General features: G+C 38.8%; 1 protein-coding gene across 1 annotated transcript in view; it reads right to left on the reverse strand.

Annotated features, from left to right (window-relative positions):
- The window catches only part of LOC124607229 (retinol dehydrogenase 14-like), a 55,093-nt gene extending 35,502 nt beyond the window's left edge, over positions 1–19,591 (reverse strand). The window contains exon 1 of the mRNA XM_047139501.1: positions 19,163–19,591. Within this exon, the coding sequence (XP_046995457.1) occupies positions 19,163–19,298 (136 nt within the window). The 5' untranslated portion in view covers positions 19,299–19,591. The remainder of the gene's footprint in view (positions 1–19,162) is intronic.
- Between the last annotated feature and the right edge of the window lie 2,940 nt (positions 19,592–22,531).

Consider the following 22,531-nt stretch of genomic DNA (forward strand, 5'->3'; position numbering starts at 1 on the left):
ACACTGTCTCTTGAATTTATGGAAGTAGGCTTTCAAGTGATGCTTGGCGTTCATCTTCAAGTGTTTGCCAGATAAGGTTTTGAAACATTTCTGTGATGTTCTCCCATGCATCACGCAGAGCTGTGCTCCTTCATTCTGATCTCCTTTGTATACATTCAGTATCACCTTTAGACCTCCAATGCCAGATGATGTCTGACATGTTTCCACTATTGTGCTTTCCATCTGGTTTTTCAGTCATGCAACAATGTTTCACCATTCCTTGTGGTGTTTGACCAAAATCTGAACTTGAATTTCCAACTCTTCTTCACTGACAATCTTATTAGTGAAATTTTGAATGCTACAAATATGTAGGCTAAAGAAAAGGTACAAAAAGTCACACCAGTTTTGAAACACTCATTGTGGCACTTGTGGCAGAATTCAATTCAATTGCTGCAAAGAGCCTACGAAGTGGGATTTATGAGACTTTTGTTTGTTGATTCAGAAAATGTTTATGTTTTTTCCCATAATCCATATTATGGTAAGACAGCTACAAAAAGTCTAATTCATCCTGATTTACACTTTGCAACCCAGTTTTCATTTGGTGCAGCATTTATTTATTTATTTATTTATTCTTTGCCCATGGACTCCAGCTGAAAATCCAGCTGAGAGTATTGGGTGTGTCATACAATAGCCTTTTAACATCAAATTTGATTTCAATATATATATAAATGAAACAAATGATTAAACAGAAATAGTCCATAATCATACAAAGGTTTTACATATTTCACATTATACGTACACACAAATCAAAAAAACATACAGAAATGATAATTTTTACAGGTACATTTCAGTAATGATATATTTAAACACCATCTTAGTATTCACTCAAACTGTATATACATTTCTCTGTGAGATATAGTTTCAAATGATTTTTAAAACATTTTAGATCTGTTTCTTTTTTAATGATTTTGGGGAGTTTATTAAAAAACCTTTTGCCTGCTTCTTCTGGGGCAGTCATAGACAGTTTTAGATTTCTGTTTATCATGTAGTAATTTTCATTTCCTCTTGTACCGTGTTTGTGTACATCTTTATTTAGGAGGTGTTTATCACTTGACCTTACCACCATTATGCTTTGGTATATGTACAGTGAATATACTGTCATAATATTATAGTGTACAAAAGCTTGCCTACAGGTCTGTCTTGGTGGTATTTTTGCAATGCATCTCACTGCCCTTTTCTGAATTGTGAATATTCTTTTTAGGTAGCCAGCTTGTGCATTTCCCCATATATGAACTGAATAAGACAAATGTGGGAAGACAAGTCCATAATACATTGATCTGAGGACTTTATCATCCACAGTCTTAGCTGTTTTATGCATGATGAAGATCTGTTTGTTTATCTTTTTACACAGTGCATTTATGTGCTCCCCCCATGCCAAATGTTTGTCTATTATAGTTCCTAGAAAATTTGTGCTGGTTACTTCTTTAATAGTCTTTCCATTTATATTAACATTTATATTATAATTTTCACTATGCTTGGTCTGAAATACTACATTCATTGTTTTAGACTGATTCATAAACAGGTTGTTTTGTGTTAAATATTTATTTGCATTTTCAATAGTCAGGAGTGCTTCCTTCTCAAGCTCCTCCTTTGTGTCAGCTGTGCAAATGATTGTTGTGTCATCAGCATACATTATAAGTTTCTGATTTATATAGCTAGGGAAGTCATTTACGTAGAGTATAAATAGTATTGGCCCAAGCACAGATCCTTGCGGCACACCGTGTTTAACTGTTTGTAATTCTGATATGTAGTTTGTTATATTTCCCCCACTAGTATGTCTGATTTCTGTGCATTGTTTCCTATTTGTAATGTATGATTTAAGTATGTCATAGCATTTTCCTCTAATTCCATACTGATATAATTTCATCATTAATTTTGAGTGGTTCACACAATCAAATGCCTTAGATAGGTCCATAAAAATCCCACAAGTCTTTTGTTGCCTGTCAAGTAAATTAAGAATGTGCTCAATTATATCTGTTGATGCTGTTTTTGTTGACTTCCCTTCTCTGTTTGTGCAGGTGGTTCAGGTTACCACATCTTTACTGATGGATTCTAGACAAGCCCTCAACTTGCTTGGGAATTGCGCAAAATGAAATTTCATTTAACACATATGGTTATGCCTTCTAGGAAGGATTTTCCATGTGATTTGAAGAAGATGAAGCTTGCTGAATGTGTGTTATGTGCCTATCAAAGTGAGACAAAACTTATGCGTCTTTCATTCCATGACATGAGGTTAGTGATAATACTGAGTACAATCTTTGGTCCTCAGACCCAACTGACCACTGGTTACAGGAAGAAAGAGCCTGTTCAGTTCCTGAAACCCACTATTATTTTGGAATGCACTAGGTTTATGGGAGGAGTGGAAGAAGCTTCTACTGATGCTGAGTGCCACATTATTAAGGTGCTACATTAATAGTGTGGGTTCCAACTCAATTCCCACAGCACACCTCAAGTTATTTCTACCTCTGTTGATGAGTCTTCATCTAAGATATCATTCTGTGTCTGTCCTAGCAAGAAATTCTCAGTGTAATTACAAATTTTGTTTGGTATGCCATAGAATAGCACTTTCATTAATAAACAGCAGTGTAGTACGCTGGTCTTCCAAAGAACTTTGAATGTGTCGCTTGTACAATTTTACCTAAAAAAGATAGAGCTGACATAAACGCAAAAGTTTGTTTGAAAACCATAGTGATTTACTAGCCATGGTCCTACTGGCATTCAATACCATAGCCTAACTATATCCTTTGAACTGACTAATGAACAGTACTGATTTTCTATGCCATAGCATTAGTATATCCTTTGAACTGACTAACAAGCAGTTGTAGGTGGAACAACAGTTGAATGTGGACTTGAATTGCAATGTAATATAGTACTCTGCACATTAAAAATCATTCCCAGAAAAAAGCAATATGTGACACGAAAAATTGTAGTTCATCACATACACATAGAAGCATGCTAAATTTTACTGTAGAAAGTGAATGGTATAGCATTAATGGTATTCCCTGTGAATGGATGGGGTCATATCTTAACTATGGGAAACACAGGATCACATTAACAAGAGATACGAAAGGAATAAAAGCAAATTCGGAGTGATGAAATAATAAATATAATGTCCCACAAGGTTTGGTACTTGGTCTTTTCCTGTTCTTGGCCTACATAAATAATTTATGAGAGACTTTGGAGGACTCTACAAAAACAGTGATGTATGCTGATGTGAGAAGAACACTAATAAAAGGCCCAAAACAACCATACTGCATAAGGCCAGGAGAGTAATAGGAAAGGCATTAATCTGAAAACAACTGATATTATAAAAAATTAAAAATGAGTTATGGTATCACGAATAGAGATGTATGGAAAAGGAAGGAAGATTACGGTTTAACGTCCCATAGAGAAAGAGATCATTAGAGATGGAACACAACTTTGGATTTGTGATGGATGAGTAAGGAAATTAGCTCCAGCCTTTCAAAGAAAACATCCTGGCATTTGCCTGGAGCAATTTTGGGAAATTACGTACATTCTAAATCTGGATGGCTGGGTAGGGATTTAAACTGCGTCATCCTCTCCCATGCAAGTCCAGTATGCTAACCACTGTGCCAGCTCACTCGGTTTGATCAATGGACACACAACAGAAGATCTCCACGTGTACCATTCACAGGCAAGCAGATGGATAATAAACTAAAGTGGCACCAGCACATACATAAGTTAACCAAAAGGTTTAGGTCTGCTAGGTCTGCACCAAGAAATTTCACTCATTGAGTTGATCTGCAGACATGATAGTTAATACACTTTCGCACTAATCTGTCCTCAAGATAATCTTTTGGGGCAATGCAGCTAGGGTCAAAAAAGTGTTTATTCTACAGAGGTGTGCAGTAAAAATTATTGCGTGAAATTAAAAACTGAACATCTACCAGGAGTCTCTTCAGGAACCTTGGGAATCTTACATGCCAAAAACATCTAGTGGTGTTCCTCAATGGTATTTGTGGTTTATAATAAGAGTAGCAATTATAAAACCAGAAGTAAAAATAATTGTCATACAGAGCAAACATTCCTGATGTACTCAGAATGGAATTTCATATTCTGATGTAAAATACCACAATAGGTTACAATTAGGCATCAGGCAAGAAACTGAAAATCCCAAGATATTCAAAACACAAAGTACAAGAGTACTTTATTAGACATTTGTATAATTTACCAGACTATTTTGGCTCATGGATGAAAGTTCTTGCTAACACTAATCTTCACATACAATAGGTTTGCACCTTCTTACGACTGTACTGCGCACTACACATTGAAGTTTGAACAGTTTGGCTCAAACCCCCACGTGCTATGGCACAAAAAACACACACACACACACACACACACACACACACACACACACACACACACACACAGGGTGGTCCATTGATAGTGACCGGGCCAAATATCTCATGAAATAAGCATTAAACGAAAAAACTACAAAGAACGAAACTCGTCTAGCTTGAAGGGGGAAACCAGATCACGCTATCGTTGGCCCGCTAGATGGTGGTGCCATAGGTCAAACGGATATCAACTGCATTTTTTAAAAATAGGAACCTCCATTTTTATTATATATTCATGTAGTATGTAAAGATATATGAATGTTTTAGTTGGACCACTTTTTTCATTTTGTGATAGATGGCGCTGTAATAGTAGTCACAAACGTATAAGTACGTGGTATCACGTAACATTCCACCAGTGCGGACGGTGTTTGCTTCATGATACATTACCCTTGTTAAAATGGACCGTTTACCAATTGCGGAAAAGGCTGATATCGTGTTGATGTATGGCTATTGTGATCAAAATGCCAAACGGGCGTGTGCTATGTATGCTGCTCGGTATCCTGGATGACATCATCTAAGTGTCCGGACCGTTCGCCGGATAGTTACATTATTCAAGGAAACAGGAAGTGTTCAGCCACATGTGAAACGTCAACCACGACCTGCAACAAATGATGATGCCCAAGCAGGTGTTTTAGCTGCTGTCACAGCTAATACGCACATCAGTAGCAGACAAATTGCATGAGAATCAGGAATCTCAAACACGTCGGTGTTGAGAATGCTACATCAACATCAATTGAATCCATACCATATTTTTATGCACTAGGAATTGCATGGCGATGACTTTGAACGTCATGTACAGTTCTGCCACTGGGCAAAAGAGAAATTACGGGACAATGACAGGTTTTTTGCGCGTGTTCTATTTAGCGATGAAGCGTCATTCACCAACAGTGGTAACGTAAACTGGCATAATATTCACTATTGGGCACTGGAAAATCCACGATGGCTGCGAAAAGTGGAACATCAGTGACCTTGGTGGGTTAATGTATGGTGCAGCATTATGGGAGGAAAGATAATTGGCCCCCATTTTATCAATGGCAATCTAAATGGTGCAATGTATGCTGATTTCCTACATAATGTTCTACCGATGTTACTAAAAGATGTTTCACTGCATGACAGAATGGTGATGTACTTCCAACATGATGGATGTCCGGCACATAGCTCGTGTGCGGTTGAAGCGGTACTGAATAGCATATTTCGTGACAGGTGGTTTGGTCGCCGAAGCACCATAACATGGCCCGTAGATTCACCGGATCCCTGGATTTCTTTCTGTGGGGAAAGTTGAAGGATATTTGCTATCGTGATCCACCGACAATGCCTGACAACATACTTCAGCGCATTGTCAATGCATGTGCGAACATTATGGAAGGCGAACTACTCACTGTTGGGAGGAATGTCATTACACATATTGCCAAATGCATTGAGGTTGACGGACATCATTCTGAGCATTTATTGCATTAATGTGGTATTTACAGGTAATCACGCTGTAACAGCATGCTTTCTCAGAAATGATAAGTTCACAAAGGTACATGTATCACATTGGAACAACCGAAATAAAATGTTCAAACCTACCTACGTTCTGTATTTTAATTTAAAAAACCTACCTGTTACCAACTGTTTGTCTAAAATTGTGAGCCATATGTTTGTGATTATTACATCACCATCTATCACAAAGCGAAAAAAGTGGTCCAGCTAAAACATTCATATTTCTTTACATACTACACTAATATGTAATAAAAAATGGGGGTTCCTATTTTTAAAAATGCAGTTGATATCCGTTTGACCTATGGCAGTGCCATCTAGCGTGTCAACCATAGCGCCATCTGGTTTCCACCTTCAAGCTAGACAAGTTTCGTTCTTTGTAGTTTTTTCATTTGACGCTTATTTTGTGAGATATTTGGCCGGGTCACGATCAATGGACCACCCTGCATATATATATATATTTTTTGACATCTCTGCCCAAACTCTTTGCCTCTGCATATGTCTGCTTGTGTCTGTATATGTGCGGATGGATATGTGTGTGTGTGCGAGTGTATACCCGTCCTTTTTTCCCCCTAAGGTAAGTCTTTCCGCTCCCGGGATTGGAATGACTCCTTACCCTCTCCCTTAAAACCCAAATCCTTTTGTCTTTCCCTCTCCTTCCCTCTTTCCTCACGAAGCAACCGTTGGTGGCGAAAGCTAGAATTTTGTGTGTATGTTTGTGTGTCTATCGACGTGCCAGCGCTTTCGTTTGGTAAGTCACATCATCTTTGTTTTTATATATATATATAGCCAGCTGGTCAGCAGCTTTTGCAGGGAAACATACAGAGGGGTGGAACATGTATACATGTAAAAACAGACATTAAATCAAAGGAAATTGGGTTTAAAAATGCCTGCTGTATTGAAAAAGATTTTGAATATTGTTTATGTGAACTAACAGATAGTAATATTATAATTACAGGTACATATAAGTCCCCATCTGGCAATTTTGAATTGCTCTCTGAAAATCTTCTGAAGTATCTAAATATATCTAAAAACAAAGATTCTGTAACTTACCAAACGAAAGCGCTGGCATGTTGATAGACACAGAAACAAACACAAACATTCACACAAAATTCAAGCTTTCGCAACCCACGGTTGCATCATCAGAAAAGAGGGAAGGAGAGGGAAAGACGAAAGGATGTGGGTTTTAAGGGAGAGGGTAAGGAGTCATTCCAATCCCGGGAGTGGAAAGACCTACCTTAGGGGGAGAAAAGGACAGGTACACACTCACACACACACACACACACACACACACACACACACACACACACACACACACATCCATCCGCACATACACAGACACAAGCAGACATGTCTGGCAGCAGGCAGCACTTCCACTCCCGCTTTGGTAGTCGATGTCGGACTCAGCATACTGCCCGGCAATCGGCAGTGCATTTGTCCCAATCTTCTTCACTTTCAAACGCAATCCTGCACTGCCTACCGAGCCTGTTCAGTTAAGACAATCCCGGACGAGCGCCCATATTATGACAGTACTGGGCACTACACATTGAAGTTCGAATAGTTTCGCACAAGTCCACACCTGCTATGGCACGAAAATATATTTATTTGTTACACTCAGTTTAATTGAGTAGCCCAGACATGTGGCTGGTCTCAATGTTTGGCTATGTTTTTCATCATAGGGTGCCAGCTCACACCTGTTGTAAACTCAGTTTTTAAGCTGAAATAAAACATAACAAAACAGTGCAGGCAGGTATTGCAGTGAAATTTAAAATATTGAGTCACGTACATTGATTGAACAAGTAGTTTATTTTTCTTCTTCTATATACACACTTAAGACTTAAAATGTAGTCTGAGGGGCTCTTAAGTAGGGGCGGCCGTTAGTAACTGATGCTGCAACACTTCACTATAAAATTCATATGCTGTGATCACGGTACTTGACAGTATGTTCACAATTCACAAAATACACACTTGTCTGCTGTCCTAAACCACTAGATTGCACTCCACTTTATTGCTTCCGAATGTCGCTACATATATACTTGTCCCCGAATGTGGCTATCAACCCACTACTACCCCCAGATGCGCGGCATGTCCGGTTCTTAGCATCACTCAAAACCAACTACCAAGTCATCAAAGATAGCCACCCTATCCGCCCTCAAAATTGCTGGAAAAAATAGAACACTATGGTATCAGAGGAATTGCAAACAACTGGATTGCTACACTCCTAACCAATCGGATGCAGAGAGTCAGCATGAAATACACAAATAGACAAAGCAACTCAATAACCGAAATACTATCAAGTAATAAAACTGTAAAGCAAGGTGTTCCACACGGCTCAGTATTGGGAATCCTACTTTTCCTCCTGTATATTAATGACTTGAGCCTGAATGTTGATGCACACAAAACAATAATATTTGCTGATGGCACAACTGTACTCCTCAAAGGGGAGAATACAGAGGCTGTGCAAAAAGCTGTGAACTTGGCCACTGAACAACTCATCAACTGGGCTAAAATCAACAGATTAACTATCAACACCAAAAAGACAGCTTCCATGAACTTTCACACAACACAAAATGCAAATTCCTCTCAGCCATTTGTCACTGTAAATAACCAGCTAATAGATACCGACACTGTTTTAAAATTCCTGGGTCTGTGGGTTCAAGATAACCTGAAATGGAATACACATACAGGAAAGATAAATGCCAGAATTAGTACTGGCTGTTATGCATTGAGTGTACTGAAATCATGTGCTAGCCTGAAAACATTAACCAGCATGTACTATGCTTACATACAAGCCCACCTAAAATATGGTGTGATATTCTGGGGAAATTCTCCAGCTGCTCTAAGCACATTCAGAATCCAGAAGAGAGCAATGAGGATTATTACTGGAAGCAAACCCAGAGACTCCTGCAAACCCATCTTCAGAAAGTTGGAAATCCTTACACTGTCTTGCCTATACATTCTTGAGACTCTAAAATTTTTCAGAAACCACATAGTGCCAATTGACACCAGAGTTGTAAAAAATAATGAAATACATGAACCAACACCAGGAAAATCTCAAATCTGCATGTTTTACATACAAACACTCAACTGTGTAAAAAGGGAGCTTTCCACATGGGCCTCCAACTGATCAACAATCTTCCCACTAGTATGAAGTCCATCAAAGACAACATAAAATTTAGCAAAGCTGTGAAGTCATATTTGTTGTGTCACTGTTTTTACTCTGTAAATGAATACTTAGAACAGTAATCTTGCTATTTGTGTTAAATTGAAAACATTGAGCAATATAATACATTAGGATACTGTATGTTAATATATGTTAACTGATATTTTCCGACATCTGCAACACACACTGTGTACCATCAGATCACATGGAATAAATAAATAAATAAATAAATAAATAAATAATGATTGCCTAACTCAAAACAATGTTTGACAAAAATTACGAATATTCTAAAACTAAACAAAAACATATATGATATATCGAAAAATAAGGAAATTTTCCGGGTAACAATTTAAAGTCCAATTTTTTGTATCTGCCATAGTTTTTTCACAAATAATGTTCTTGTGGCGTGATTTTGCTTTTCACAGATTTTTGATACTAAACATAAATAAACGAATAAAAATAAGTACTTAATTACTCATCTACCTCTTTAAACTTTAGAGTGCTGCTGCTAGTTTCATCTCTTTAAATTTATTACCAAAAGCACAGTTTCTCTCAGTCAGATTCAATATTCCGACCTCTCATTCAAAAATGGTACACACTATGCAGAATCAGCTACGGCTGCTCAATGCAGCTCTACTAGCCGCATCCGCAAACACTTTTTTCATATTAGTTGGCCAAAGCATTGCCAAGATATTAGCTTTTGATCTTTCATAAATTTACAAATTTTTAGATGACAATAACTTTTAAACAATTATATATTTTTGTGGGACGGGTAGATAATTTGGCTTTACATATTTTTCTGTCCAGGAGTGCCAACTTGCATCTCTGTGTTACTCTTAGTTTTGTTTTTATCAACTTTTCTCTTGCATATAAATTTCTCCAAGAGCGCAGACACGGCCACACATGTCCCTGCCAAACGTTCAAGTTTTTCCGAGGCTGCGTAGACACTAACCGCTCACCACACCTCTGTAGCAACTGCCAGCCATGTGCTCTCCAGTGGAAACTGCCGCTCTAATCTCCCGCAACAGCTTGTAGGCTCACATTCTTCATTATATAGAAAGCTGACAAGGAGCCGTCTTTGAAGTCAGTAGAGTTACACACACTCTAAGTATGAGTTTGTAGATAAAAACCACACCTGGGTGTTTTGTAAGAGGAAATGACTTTTTTCAAAGTCCACTGCTGATCATTAAAATTACAACACCAGGAAGACAGCCATTAACAAAAGCTACTATTATTTATATGCAGAATTGTAGAAGGAATACATGATTGCATTTTTAGGTGACTGGGAGTATACAGGATGTGGAATTTAGTAAACAGGGCTACCCTCTCTGACAGCAACAATGGCTCTAACCTAGCCAGAAACTGAGTTGAACTGAATTCGGGTGATGGGTACTGGTATGCCATTCATGTCGTTTCATCTTTACGACACAAGGCTAGCAAGTGGCAGCGTGCCAGCCTCTTGGCAACCCATTATCAGATTTCTTACAGGGTGAGAGATCTGGAAAATGTGCTGGCTGTGGCAACAGCAAAATACTCACTATATCCAGGTAGGTCAGGACAAAACTGGCTACATAAGGTCTCGTATTATCTCATAGAAAGATAACATCACAGAGACCTCAAATTAAGGGAACAGATATTGGCCTTATTATGTCAGAAATGCAACAGTTGCTATCAAAATTACTCACTTTGTGGACTGGAGGTGATCGTGTTATGTGGCCAATAGCATCCGGTATTATCATCTCAGGTTTTGGGCCCATTTGATCATAACTAATACAAATTCAGTTGGTCAGTGTTTGTTTTTCTCAGATCCTTCAGGTACAGATGCACCTATCATGATGTTGTACACAGAAGAATGAATCATCTGAAAAGAGGACGGGGTGAAACTGCTGTGTCCAGTGCGGTCTTTGAATGCACCCTGTCAGAGCGCCTCTCTCTGTGCTGCTTCAAAGGAAATCACAAAATAATCACCATGTTCACAGTCTATAATGATCTGAATGCCAATACTCTGTCTATGTTGATAATTCTCTTGCTACAAACAAGATCATTTCCTGTATCAACATACACACTGTTGCTGTATGATCCTGCTAGGCCTAGTGAACAATATGTCAGTCCTCTCGTGTGCTAGTCACATCGCTACTCATATCCTGGATTGCATTGAATATGGCCCTCCTAAATCCACCAATTCCATATTTGTATGACAGAACCGTGGACCTTATCACGGTGGGGTGTCATATGTGCTGAGTGATACATACTGCCCTACCATAGGTGTAGCCACAATGAACGGGTATCTGTTGAAAGGCCAAGACAATGTGTGGTTCCTGAAGAGGGATGGCAGCCTTTCCAGTAGGTGCATGAGCAGTTGTCTGGATGATTGACTTGTTTGTCCTTATAGCATTAACCAACATAGCCCTGCTGTGCTGGTACTGCAAACCGCTGAGAGCAAGGGGGAAACCACAACTATTATTTTTCCCAAGGGTATGCTCTACTGTATGGTTAAACGATGAGGGCATCCACTCAGGTGAAATATTCTGGAGGTAAAACAGTCTCCCACATTTGGATCTCTGGGTGAGGACTACTCAGGAGGATATCATCAGGAAAGACGAGACTGTCAATCTATGGTATTTGATCCCTTAATCAGGCAGGTAGGTCAGAAAATTTACAAACAGAAATGGTTAGGTTGAAGGCAGATACAGAAGGGATTGGTGAAGTTTGATAATACAATGAACAGGACCTCTTATCCAGTGAGAGCAGTGTTATAAATACAAAATCAAATAGCAGTAATGCAGGAGTAGGCCTAATACTAAATAAGAAAATAGGAATGCAACAGCATAGTGAATACATTATTGCAACCAAGATAGACACAAAGCCAGCACCCACAACAGTAGTACAAGTTTATATGCTAACTAGCTCCGCGGATGATGAAGAGATTGAGAAAATGTATGACAACGTAAAAGAAATTATTCCGGTAGTAAAGAGAGATGAAAATTTAATTCTGATGGGGGACTGGAATTCAATAGTAAGAAAAAGGAAGAGAAGGAAAAATGGTAGGTGAACAGGGACTGGGGAAAATGGATGAAAGAGGAAGCTGCTTGGTAGAATTTTGCACAGAGAATAATTTAATCATCACTAACACTTGGTTTAAGAATCATGAAAGAATGTTGTGGATATAGAAAAGACCTGGAGACACCAGAAGGTTATATAATGATTCAGATTGGTTATATAATGGTGAGTCTGAGATTTCAGAATTAGATTTTTTTATTATTTACTATAGATTAAAATTGAAGAAATTGCAAAAAGGTGGGAGATTAAGGAGATGGGACCTGGATAAGCTGAAAAAATCAGAGCTTGCTGAGAGTTGCAGAAGGAGTATTAAGCAACGATTGACTGATACAGGGGAAAGGAGAATTGTAGAAGATAAATGAATAGCTTTTAGAAATGAAATAGTGCAAGCAGCAGAGAATCAAATAGGTAGAAAGACAAGACCTGGTAGAAATTGTTGGATATCAAAGGAGATATTGAATTTAACTGATGAAAGGAGAAAACATAAAAATGCAGTAAATTAAGTATGTGAAAGGGAATATAAATGTATAAAAAATTAGACTGACAGGAAGTGCAAAATGGTTAAGCACGAATGGCTACAGGACAAATGTAAGAATATCAAACATATATAATAGGGCAAATAAAGAGATGTTTGGAGAAAAGAAAAGTAGCTGTATGAATACAAAGAGCTCAGATGGAAATCCAGTAGTAAACAACGAAGGGAAAGCTGAAAGCTGGAAGGAGTATATAGAAGGGCTGTACAAGATAAATGTACTTGTATCATAGAAAGATAACAGGACATAGATGAAGATGAGGTAGGAGATATGATACTGAAAGAAGAATTTGACAGACCACTGAAAGACATAAGTCAAAACAAAGCTCTCAAGTAGATGACTTTCCCTCAGAACTACTGAAATTCTTGGGACAGCCAGTCATAACAAAACTATTCCACCTGGTATGCAAGACGATTGATACAGGCAAAATACTCCAAGGAAAACAGGTGCTGAAAGATGTGGATATTACACAATCAGTTTAATAAAGCATGGCTGCAAAATACTAACAAAAATTATTTACTGAGAAATGTAAATACTGGTAGAAGCCAACCTCAGGGAAGATCAGTTTGAATTTCGAAGAATTGTAGGAAGAAGCCCAAGCAATACTTGTCCCATGACTTATCTTAGAAGATAAGTTAGGTAAACATAAAGTTACGTTTATAATTTTTGCAGATTTTGAGAAAGCTTGTGACCAGGTAGTCTGGGATACACTCTTTGAAATTGTGAAGGTAGCAGGGGTAGAATACAAGGACTGAAAGAGAAACCAGACAGCTGTTATAAGAGTCAAGGGGCACGAAATGGAAGCAGTGGCTGAAAAGGGAGTGCGACAGGGTTGTAGCTCATCCCTGGTGTTATTCAACTGTACAATGAACAAACAGTAAAGGAAATCAAAGGAAAATTTGGATAAGGAATAAAAGTTCACATACAAGAAATAAATCTTTGAGGTTTGCAGATGAAATTATAATTCTCTCAGAGACCAGAGACTGTAAAGGACTATGAAGATCTGTTAAATGCAATGAACAGTGTCTTGAAAGGAGAATATAAGATGAACATTAACATAAGCAAGACAAGGATAATGGAATGCAGTCGAATTAAATCAGGTGATGCTGAGGGAATTAGATTAGGAAACAAGACACTAAAATTAGCAGGTGACTTTCGTTATTTGGTCAGTAAAATAACTGACAATGACCAAAGAAGAGAGTATATACAACGTAGGCTGGCAATGGCAAGAAAAGCAGTTCTGGAGAAGAGAAATTTGTTAACACTGAATATAGATTTTAATATTAGGAAGTCTTTTTTGAAATAAGGGGCAGTCAAATGAAAATCACAATGGGACCATGGAATGATTCCATTCAGAAGTAATCACTAGATGCGTTACAACAATCATCACACTGGGACACAAGGTTATCAATTCCTGTTCCACAGAATGCAGCCGGCCACTGATGGATGCGCAACAGCACCCACTCTTGCACTTCTCGTCTGACTGAAATCAATGTCCAGGCATGTTTTTCTTCAGGTCACCAAAGGTGTGAAAAAGTATAGTGAAAGATCTGGGCTGTATGGAAGATACTGTAGTATTTCCCAATCAAATCATCAATGCATTGTCTTCGTCTGATTAGCAGTGTGGGGGCGAGTGTTATCATGCAACAGGATGCTTCCTCTGCTTGCAGAGTTCTTTGAGGATGGAACCACAACAAATCTACAGAGCTATGAAGACACTTTGCAGAATCTGCAATGTGCCATAATTAAAAGGAATGCCACTGGACAGGAATTCTGTTGGACAGAATCATCCTGCTGGGTGATAATGGCTGCCCTAACACCACCAATTGGCTGAAAGTTGCACTTCAGTGATTTGGTGGCAAAAAACTACAACATCCTCTGCACAGCTCAGACCTTTCACTGTGTGATTTTCACATGTTTGGTGACCTGAACAAAGATATGCATGGATGATGGTTTCAGCCAGATGAGGAAGCGCAAGAGCAAGTACCAACTGCATTCTATGAAACAAAAATTGATCATCTCATCTCCCAGTGGTATAAGTGTCTTAATGCATATCACAATTACTTTTTAATGAAGCCATTCCTTGGTCCTGTTGTGGCGGGTGTTCAATTTTCATTGGATTGCCCTTGGAATTCATCTGTATTGTAGCCTTATAGGGCTAAACAACGAAGGGAAAGCTGAAAGCTGGAAGGAGTATATAGAAGGGCTGTACAAGATAAATGTACTTGTATCATAGAAAGATAACAGGACATAGATGAAGACAAGAAGATTCCGAAATGTGGTGCTACAAGAGAATGCTGAAAATGAGATGGGCAAATCATATTACCAATGAAGAATGGAATTGGGGAGAAAAGGAATTCATAGCATAACTTGACCAAGAGAAGAACTCAGTTGATAGCACACATTCTGACACACCAAGGGATCATCAGTTTCGAACTGGAAGGAAGTGTGGAGGACAAAAATTGTAGAGGGAGACCAAGAGATGAATACGGTAAGCAGCTTCAAAAGGAGGTAGATTACAGTGCTCATTTGGAGATGAAGAGGTTTGCACAGGATGTAGTAGTAAGGAGAGATGTATCAAACCAATACCAATATTTGGACTGAAGACCACAAGAACATAGAAGAAATAACAGTAGAGGGTCCTGATCAATTTTAGAACTAACACAATGTCTTAGGTTGAATAAGTACAGTTTACATTAAATGTAAGAAAGCTGCAGTTGTCTCATTTAAATTAAAGGACTGCCTCCACAAATTACCTTTGGAAACAGGCAGCAGATTGTAAAACCTGAAGGAGGTTGTCCTTGCGGGAGGGGGGAGGGGGGGGGGGGACAACTGGTTTTAATAGTCTCTTCCTGGTGATATTGTCTTGCTCTCAGCAGGGGGTAATCAGTATGACTGTTTACAATTACATGCAGGCATGTAACTTCCACAGCTTGTATTCATAATAAAGAAAATATTGCTTCTAGTTAACAATTTAAGTGTGAGGTAGATGATAGACATGAATTCACTAAGACATATTTTCTGCCTTCATGTGCTTTCTGCATTGCTGTAGCCTTCAAAAATATTAATATAGAATTTACTTTTACCAGTAGTATACATACTAAGTTCAATCCTTAGCTTACCAGCGTTAGCATTCCTACACTTCCATGTTTCACTCTACATACCGGTACTTGTATATTCAACTCGTTCAATGATGCAAAATCTTTTTGTTGGAATTACTGTCATTAATCTTTGTAACTTCTTTATTAGTTTCTTACTTGCTGTAGATACAAACATCCTGTTGTTCCAGAAGTGTATGATCGTGGTTTCCTATGCCCCTTCTTTATTTTGCAGTGTCACTGAATTTCCTTGTTTTCTTTTCTTGTTTTCCAGCTGACAAAGTTACTGTTACAGGATTTGTGATCACCTCATGGATGTAGACTGCTAGGGTTTTTATCACTTACATTATTACTTTACACAGCAATTTCTTGCCTACGCAGAATAGCATGAAACTTTCTGGGGATCAGTGTCTATATGTTCTGACTACATGTCAATGGGATTTTACACAATTTCTCATAAAAATGTTACAATGACTTGACTGAAACTGCAGGATAGTAATAGACAAAGACAAGAAGTAAAGACAAGTTTACATTCAGTCTCGTATTTGCAAATCTCCTGATAATGACTATGAACAATATCTGATCAATAGCAAGAGAAAGTAACAAATTAAATGGAAAAATTATACCCATGGCAATTTTATCTTAGTCGCCTTATCAAGAGATCTGATTAAACAGTTAATACAGCTAAATGGAGAAACTACAATGTTACAGTCAGTGACCATAGTTCTTCTGACTCCATAACAGAAAACAAAAAGCCAAACTCTACAACAGGTATAAAAATAAACACAGAATGAAGACATAGCAAGATTCAAATACAAATCCTTAAACTCTTGCACTTGCCTCTTATGTTTTACTAATCAATATGCAGTGTGTAAGGCTGTACTCAATCTGAAAATTGAGATGAAGATGCTGTGCTCCTCCCTTCCTCCAATCTTTCAACTGACTGAACCAGCAATAATAGGAGGACTTACTATTTAATGCGGACTCTACCCAATGATGTAACATGGCATTTAACATTAACAAATTATTATCAACAGATGAAAAAATACTAGAAATGGAAACCTAGGATTGACTAGGGATCAAATGCCAGATCTCTGGATTTGGTAGTCTGGTACTAACCATTTGCCCACTAAAAACATGCAACAAAGCACCTAAAATAATTATTATTTACACATTAGATGAAACTAAATACATTCAAGTCTAACCTCTGGGCATCACAAGGATGAGAAACTAAAATAAAATTACCAGTAACACAAGGAGCTGCGATGGCAAAACCACAGCATATTTCCATTCACCCTCTGCCATGCACCTCACACTGGTTTGCAAAGTATAGATGTAGATGTAATGCTGTCTTGTAAATAGCCTCTTGTGATGCGTAAAACTGACTGACTCTATTAATTACCTTGATGAGACCAGTTATATAAAAAACACTGAAACAACAATAAATGTTCTTATTTTGTTCTTCAAAGTGTTTATTGAACACACTGAAGTAGGAACATCATGCTCTCATGACACTAAAACAGTTTTCGTGGACAACATTTTCTCTAAGGGTGATCTCTTGTTTTGATGACTGCAGTATCTCAATGTCAGCATAATTTGGATGATTTTATCTGATCATGTGTTACATCGCAATAATCTGGTGCAACATAATAAAATAGAAATTTGTACAGTACAGAAAAAAAAAAAAAAATAGTCAGTAGAATACTTCCTCAGACCTCATGCTGTAGTCTTTCAAATAAATTAGTATAATAAGTTGTAAATCTTAGTGCATATACTCCCTGATATATTTGTCATATATAACCCTGCTCATTATGAAGCATCGTTGTTGTTGTTGTGGTCTTCAGTCCTGTGACTGGTTTGAGGCAGCTCTCCATGCTACTCTATCCTGTGCAACCTTCTTCATCTCCCAGTACCTACTGCAACCTACATCCTTCTGAATCTGTTTAGTGTATTCATCTCTTGGTCTCCCTCTACGATTTTTACCCTCTACGCTGCCCTCCAATGCTAAATTGGTGATCCCTTGATTCCTCAGAACGTGTCCTACCAACCGATCCCTTCTTCTAGTCAAGTTGTGCCACAAACTCCTCTTCTCCCCAATCCTATTCAATACCTCCTCATTAGTTATATGATCTACCCATCTAATCTTCAGCTGTCTTCTGTAGCACCACATTTCAAAAGCCTTTATTCTCTTCTTGTCTAAACGATTTATTGTCTATGTTTCACTTCCATACATGGCTGCGCTCCATACAAATACTTTCAGAAACGACTTCCTGACACTTAAATCAATACTCGATGTTAACAAATTTCTCTTCTTCAGAAACGCTTTCCTTGCCATTGCCAGTCTACATTTTATATCCTCTCTAATTCGACCATCATCAGCTATTTTGATCCCCAAATATACGCCTCAGTTTTTTTTTTCCCCCGAGAGGTTGTAATACCCTTTCAGTTTATTTCTTGCATGGATTACGTCACCAAATCAATGCTTTTTATTTTTTTGTCGTTTGTTTACTAATTTTTTGTCGACAGGGCATGTAAAATTACAATACTAACTGAATAAAGAAAAGACTAGGACATGTAAAATTATTATAATAATTAAATAAAGACTGGTCCCATTTGGTATTTGCATCAGTGTCAGTCCACATTAGCTTTTCCTGTAAAGTCATGCGTCAAACAGTACCGGTACAATATTTGATGGAAGTTTTTTTTTATATGTAATATGGCATTCTTTGACTCGAATTGTCCTAAAGTTCTAGTACACCCCTTGTACAACATGTAATATACAATTCACAATGGGAAAAACAGGAGAAATAATACGGTATCTCTTTGTTTAAAAATAATTTAGGGAAGTGCTGCAGTACCTGCTTTTATTCCACAGAAGGATTTTGCAGAAATCAATAAAACTTTTTACTTGCAATTTTCATGGACACACAGAATTAATGTGAAAGTCCTATTAAGTCACTACCTGTTATCATAATACCCTCAATGGAAATTTTTGTTAATGTCTTTGCTATTGTAAGTTAAGACCTTCTGTGACAATCTGTATTTTGATCAGTGGTGGTAAAGAAAAACAATAGCGAATGCACCATTCCTTTTTTTATTATTAAAAATGTTATCACTATTGTGCTCATTCTGTTCATATTATGTATAATGACTCGTTCCACAACCATTTTCTCACACTTACTGATCTATGGAATAATGTACGTTTACCCTAGTAAATAAACTGGCAGTAACGTTATTGTTTTATGCTGAGGGTTAAGCATCTTGTACACTTTCTTGGATGGAAAATGACGACTTCACCAAATACAGAAAAAAAGTCTTGTCATCGATTTCGCGTATATTGCCAAAATGGTATGCTATCTGCTTTTGAAATACCGGTATATGGATACATTGCATCTATGCAAAATATTATCTGGACAACTGTTGTTCTCCTACCTGTGTTTGAACCGGTAACAATTGCAGTTTTTCCATGCAATAATCTTTGACTTTGACAAACTCCTATAGTGCATTTGTTATACAGTTTTAGCAGCAGAAGGAATACTGCTGTGGAAATCAGTACGTATCCAATCATCACGAACGCACATTCACTGCACTGAACAGCTACTGTGTGACTCTTTATCGTAGTTCATTCGGGAAGGTAACAGTCGATTAGCGATATCAGTATCTCTTGGGAAGGAATGTGAAAGTCTGCCTATCGTACCACACAAGACTTTAGCGACAGCGAAACACGGGAACGCCTTCAACTGGACGTAGCAACTTCTGTGAACTACGCCACTTTCCGTGTTTCGCTGCCGCTAAAGTCTTGTGACTTTCTGGTAAAACGCACTTCTCATGGTGTGCGTCACCTACCAAACAGGTCGCAAGTGAGGCAGTTACGGCAATGATCAACCGGTTCTGCATTGCGTACAGTTCCTGAGCAGGCGCAACTCCGCGCATGCGCAGAAATTCGGGACGGCGGCATTATTTGTTAACGTCGGAAGTCAACAATATTGCGATAGTGGATTTTTTGCCTTTTTAACTTTAATTTTATTGTTTCCTTTGTTTTCGCGAGACAATGCGAAGCTCACGTGAAGATATGATCTTCCCCAGCGACTGTTCTCCCACAAGACAGGCCAAATATAGAAAATAATATATAAAGTTGGCTTTACTATACATGGTGAAAGAAGTAGCCTAAACTTTTCCCAGAAAAGACCAGATAAAAGTCGTAAACGAAAATTGTTTCTGCACTGAAGAAACTGAAGGAGAAAAACGGTTTCGGGTGTTATTTGGCAGTTATAAATTAAACAAGACACAAATGGGAAAGCAGAAAGGCGCTGTTTTCTGGTTTCTAAATATTATTTGATATGATTGTCCATATTTATTTTCGGCGTAATGTTTACATCAGGTACTGCGACTAGAAATTTTGTTAGTGCATCTTGAAAAGTAAGGATGTACTCATTGCCCTTGTCTATGGGGGTCATTGGACCAACAATATCAATGTCACACTTTTCAAATAAATGCTCAGGGACAGTCGTAATTTCCATGGGCATTTTAGTTTTGTTTTGTGTAATTTTTTTCCTTTGGCAGCTTTCGCATTTGCGAATTTACTGCTCTATATCGGCTTTCATGCCTTCCCATGCACAATATTTTTTTATTCTTTCGTAAGTTCTTCCTTTCCCCTGATGGCCACCAATTGGTGAATCATGAAACTGTTTGAGGATTGTATTCTTCTCCTCTAAACTCAAATTAGCGGCCGATTCCTGGACGGCTGCCTTATTTGTGATAGCCTGTGTATCTTTGCTTTCCACATGGCCTGAGTGGTTAGCTCCACTTATCTCCCCTCCTACGGCTGGCTCTTTTACGTCACCAAATGCGACCTCTGAGACCTTGTATTCTTCCGCGTTTGCTTGAATCTCATTGGATTTCGTTTCACGTGGAGCGGAATCCAAGCTGTGACCTATATAGCAAGTATTATCATAAGGATACGTTTTATGCTGTTTTACAAGCACATAGACTGAGCGATTATGCGAGACAACAGCTTTAGTCGCATTAAACGTGCACAGTACTGGCCAGTCAGCGTTCAAACTAAACAGCAAGGATGTGAGCACTTGCAGTTCAGATGTAAAAAGAGACGAACAAAGAAACGCTATAGCTTCGAATGTCATTTAATTTTTAAAGAGAATGAAATAATATTTGGCGAAACTCCAGCACTAACGCGTTCTTCTTAGGTGACCAGACGGAAAGCATAAAATGCACTCGTTCTCACCTGAAGTAGTATTCTAATTAAAAACAAGAATGTTGAAAATTTCTAATTGAAGGATAGAGTAATTTTTCTGAGCGAGCTGTGTGTAATGTAAAAGCATACTGCAGGGATTTCACCGCACTGTTGAATACTGAAGCTTTTGTATCCCGCCTGGAAGGCAGCGCGCGGTTCGCTCCTGTAAACTGAAGAGTAGGCCGAATGTAGGAAGCGAGTACAGCAGGTGAGGTAAAAATCTCTCGGTACAGCTTTAAAGGTAAAGGTGGTTTTACTATCTCACGACAATAACTTGAATACACAATAACGTGAAGACCTAACTTTGCACTGGGGAGCACACAGGTGCGGAGCCGGATGTATCAAAGCTCACAAAAGTTACACAGGCAAAATCTGTAGTGGCTCACCCACTAGGAAATAGAAACAATGTTGCTTGGTCGTCTACTCGGAATCAAATGGCGCAGAACGTGGAGCGGCGCTCGTACAACTGCACAGCGCCGGCTAGAGGGCGCTGTCGTCGGTGTCGGTGTCGTAGTGCCAACCTAAGAACTTTTACCTACACCGTGGCATCGTAGCTATCGATACCACAGAAGCCACTGAAAATATTAGTTACAGTCAATCGTCTGGTAATATCTTAGCTCCTTCCTTCTCCGAATCCGAGAAATATGTTTCAGTTCTATAGTGTGTCGCGTCTGAGCGGATCAGGATGGAAGCTAGACGCTAATTCCAGAAATGAGATGGCTCGTCCAACTCGAAGTCCTGGTGCTGGAAAACAAGCTGGAAATTCTTTGCAGATAAGGGAACTTGGTGGGATAAGGGACATATACTTCTGCTGAAATGACTGACAGTGAGACGAAATACGAGGTAGGATAAGACCACTGTCGAACCCTAAGAGGCACCAACACATTGAATGTAAATTGTGCAGTCCTGCATGTACCCTGTGCAGCTAAGTGCCACGAGAAACTAAGTCCCGTGCCGAGTGCTCAGTAACTCAGGTCCAGCGTCTGAGGCAACTGTCGAGGGAAATCTCTAGCAACACCAGCGACCCTGATTATATAGGCTCGTCTGATGCAATCCCCTGCGATCACGCGCGTCTCCCGTGTCCTGTCGTCCTTCCATAACATTCTGTCGTAGCTGGTCACGTAGCTACAGCGTCCCTTGCCACAAAAACACAACCTCTCCTGCTTCCCAGAGCCCTGGCTGACGTTAGGTTGCTTTCCTACATGTTCATCTTATGCATTTCTACTCACATCCGCGACCCATTCGCGACAAGTGTCACCTGCTGTGTTGATAACGAGCCTATCACGAAGCCAACCAGGTACCGCATTTTCTACTATTTTATGACGAGCCCGTTCTTAACCCACCTAGCGTTCAGCAGTGACATGTGAGAAAGCTGCATGCATTAGTTCCAGTACGTCTGGCAGCTTAAACAGTGTTGTTACTTCTTGGGCCAAATCCCGCAAGTTGTCTCCAGACCAGTTCTGTTGGGTTCATTCTGTAATGGTTCAGTAGCAAATGTAAAAATGCAGTGTTTGTATGATGTGCTCGATACTGTGAAAATGATTGTTTCT

This window comes from Schistocerca americana, chromosome 3 (genome assembly GCF_021461395.2).
Source record: "Schistocerca americana isolate TAMUIC-IGC-003095 chromosome 3, iqSchAmer2.1, whole genome shotgun sequence".
Classification (NCBI taxonomy): Eukaryota; Metazoa; Arthropoda; class Insecta; order Orthoptera; family Acrididae; genus Schistocerca; species Schistocerca americana.